The following is a 3,231-nucleotide window of genomic DNA, read 5'->3' as shown; positions in this document are numbered from 1 at the left end:
ATACATGTATATAATGCCATCTGGTCATGGGTCAATGTAAATGAATGCAATGCATGATAAGTACATCAATAAAATCTTTCGGAGTATCATAAGACCATTATGCCTCTGATTAATATCATGAAATAGACTTTATCAACTTACGTATTTTCTGAGACCCATGAACAGATGATAGAATAATAAGACTTATGGGAAAACAAGAATATACGCATCTATAGAATTTCTATGAATAGAATAATTTATGGAAGTGGTGCATTTGCTCGTTTCATTTGTGTCGTATAGATCATGCCAAAAAAAAAAGAAGGGATAGCCTTAACAGACCTGGAATAGGGAAAATCCGTATGATATTCTTGAAAAAGGTTGCACAGTACTCCTTTAGAATCGCAAAATCTCACGTTGCTAAGGTGTTAAGAATTACCGTTGGAATTTTTTTGTTTCAAGAAATTGTATTGAAATATCGTTGGCTTGAGGTCAACATCTGTTTTGCAAGGTTTGAATAAGGAAGAAAGTTATAAGATTTCTTACTTGGTTATTTTAAGGCCAAATGAAGCCAAACTTCTAAATGTCTTTACGTAAGTGTCATGTGTATATTACTTAAGATGGCCACCTTTCAATCAAGATGGTGAGTCACTTAATTTGAATGGGGGGCTGCCACATCATGCCATTTAATCCTTATCCAATATATATCCCTAATTAATTAGGTAATATTCCATTACACAATAATTAACCAATTACTCACATAATTAAGAATTATCTCAACTCACTTAGAATACTACTCACTTTTAACATACCTTATACACCTTAGTATCATGGTCATGTAGTACCTTGTATGGAACTAGTCCATAAATACCGGGCATTATCGCTCGGACCATATTTTATCCCAAATCAATAACCTTCAATGAAACTCATTTTGTTTGATTTGTTTACCCTTTAACCTTCACAGCACCTACGTATCGCTTGTTATAAGTAGCATAAATGATTATAACCTCAAGATAATCTCATCCCCGAGTCTACGTCGATTAACTTACGATGAAACCTTTACGTACGAAAACACGAGATGTAACATCCTTCCCCCCTAGAAACATTCGTCCTCGAATGTTTAACTCCCTGAGATCTATATAAACTTTGGCAGAGTCGCCTTTGTAACAGTACTACTGTCAAATCTTTCTGTAAAAAACTCAATAATTCAATGCCACATAGGACTGCAATTTTCACTCATGACAATGGCCTCACACGTCCAATGATAATAACTAATACACGAATCCATACACGTACCTTAAGGCTATGACGTCTCAGTCGGATCCCTCTCTGGAAGAGAAAATAAGTGAGGATATCTAGACTTCATATCTTCTTCGGCTTCCCAAGTCAGTTCTTCCACATTATTGTTTCTCCAAAGCACTTTCATCGAAGCTACGTCTTTAGTTCTCAATCTCCGAACCTGTCTATCTAGTATAGTAATGGGAGTTTCTTCATACGATAGTTGTTCTGTGACCTGAACATCGTTAACTAACATAACTCTAGAAGGATCCCCGATACATTTACGGAGCATAGACACATGAAATACTGGGTGAACGGATTCCAAGTCAGAAGGCAAGTCTAACTCATATGCTACCTGGCCTATCTTGCGTATGATCTTATATGGTCCAATGTACCGAGGGCTAAGTTTTCCTTTCTCTCCGAACCTCATAATGCCTTTCATCGGTGATATCTTTAGGAATAAACAATCATCCACCTGAAATTCCAAGTCTCATCGTCAATTATCCGTATAAGACTTCTGATGGCTTTGAGCTACTAATAGCCTTTCCTGTATAAGCTTAATCTTCTCGATTTCATGTTGTACCAATTCTGGTCCTACAAACTTAGTTTCTTCAACATCGAACCATTCTATAGGCGACCTGCACTTATGTCCGTAAAGAGCTTCATATGGAGCCATTTGAATACTGGAATGATAGTTATTATTATACGCGAACTCAATAAGTAGTAGATGATCATCCCAGCTACCCTTGAAGTCTATCACACAAGACCGTAACATATCCTCAAATATCTAAATAGTACGCTCAACCTGACCGTCTGTCTGGGGATGAAATGCTATACTAAGACCTACCTGAGTCCCCAATTGTTTTTGGAAGGACCTCCAAAAGTTAGCTATAAATTGAGCTCCTCTATCCGAGATAATAGATACAGGGAGACCATGCGGTCGTACTATCTCTTTAATATAAAGCCTTGCATAATCCTCTGCGGAATATATAGTCTAACGGGCAGAAAATGGGCTGATTTTGTACGCCTATCAACAATCACCCATATAGAATCGAACTTACGCTGGGTACGAGGTAGGCCTACGATGAAATCCATATTGATTACTTCCCACTTCCAAGTCAGAATCTCTATAGCCTGCAATAATCCACCAGGTTTTTTATGCTCAATCTTGACCTGCTGACAGTTAGGGCACTGAGCAACAAATTCCGCTATATCCTTTTTCATTTCGTCCCACCAATATACTTCCCTGATATCATGATACATTTTGGTTGCTCCTGGATGGATAGAATAACGAGAATAGTGGGTTTCTCCCATAACCTGCCGATGCAGCCCTGCAACATTAGGGACACATAATCGTTCTCGATATCTGAGGACCCCATCTTCTGTAATCTTAAATAGTGTCTTCTCCTTCTGAGGGGTGGTATCCCTATGATGAACTAACACGGGATCCTTATACTGGCGTTCCTTAACTTTAGTTACTAACGAGGATGTTGTTGTATCCTAAATAGTAATTCCAATATCACCTAAGTCCAGTAACCGAACTCTAAGACTAGCTAGCTGATGAAGCTCATAGGCTATTCCCCTCTTTTTCTGGCTGTAAATATGACAGGCTACCCATAGATCTATGGCTGAGGGCATCGTCTATCACGTTTGCCTTCCCCGGATGGTATAAAATATCAACATCATAATCTTAAAGTAGCTCAAACCATCTCCTTTGACGTAAATTCAATTACTTTTGCTTGAAGATATACTGGAGGCTCTTATGATCCGTATAGATATCAACATGAATGCCATACAAGTAGTGCCTCCACATCTTTAGTGCATGAATCACTACGGCTAACTCTAAATCATCGGTCGGGTAATTCTTCTCGTTCTTTCTTAGTTGTCTAGAAGCATAAGCTACAACCTTACCATGCTGCATCAGTACACAACCCAATCCAACGCCTGAGGCATCACAGTAGATAACATAGCCATCGG

At 38.5% G+C, this 3,231-nt stretch overlaps 1 protein-coding gene across 1 annotated transcript; it reads right to left on the bottom strand.

The window, feature by feature from the left end:
- Positions 1-1,279: 1,279 nt before the first annotated feature.
- LOC138898744 (uncharacterized) lies at positions 1,280-2,478 on the bottom strand. The gene is made up of 2 exons (XM_070184840.1): positions 2,359-2,478; positions 1,280-1,729 (listed from the first exon to the last, which is right to left on the bottom strand). The coding sequence occupies exons 1-2, from the start codon at positions 2,476-2,478 to the stop codon at positions 1,280-1,282; spliced, it is 570 nt and encodes a 189-aa protein (XP_070040941.1).
- Between the last annotated feature and the right edge of the window lie 753 nt (positions 2,479-3,231).

The sequence above is a fragment of the Nicotiana tomentosiformis genome, chromosome 9 (genome assembly GCF_000390325.3).
Source record: "Nicotiana tomentosiformis chromosome 9, ASM39032v3, whole genome shotgun sequence".
In the NCBI taxonomy this organism is placed as follows: domain Eukaryota; kingdom Viridiplantae; phylum Streptophyta; class Magnoliopsida; order Solanales; family Solanaceae; genus Nicotiana; species Nicotiana tomentosiformis.
This window is presented reverse-complemented; position numbering and strand designations above follow the sequence as displayed.

What these genes read in the sequence shown, in the direction of transcription:
- LOC138898744 (XM_070184840.1), bottom strand. Translation starts at nt 2,478, where the DNA reads ATGAAAAAGGATATAGCGGAATTTGTTGCTCAGTGCCCTAACTGTCAG. An exon ending in TTCTGACTTGGAAGTGGGAA is followed by an intron (nt 1,730 to 2,358) that starts GTAATCAATATG and finishes TTGGAATTTCAG; the next exon opens with GTGGATGATTGTTTATTCCT.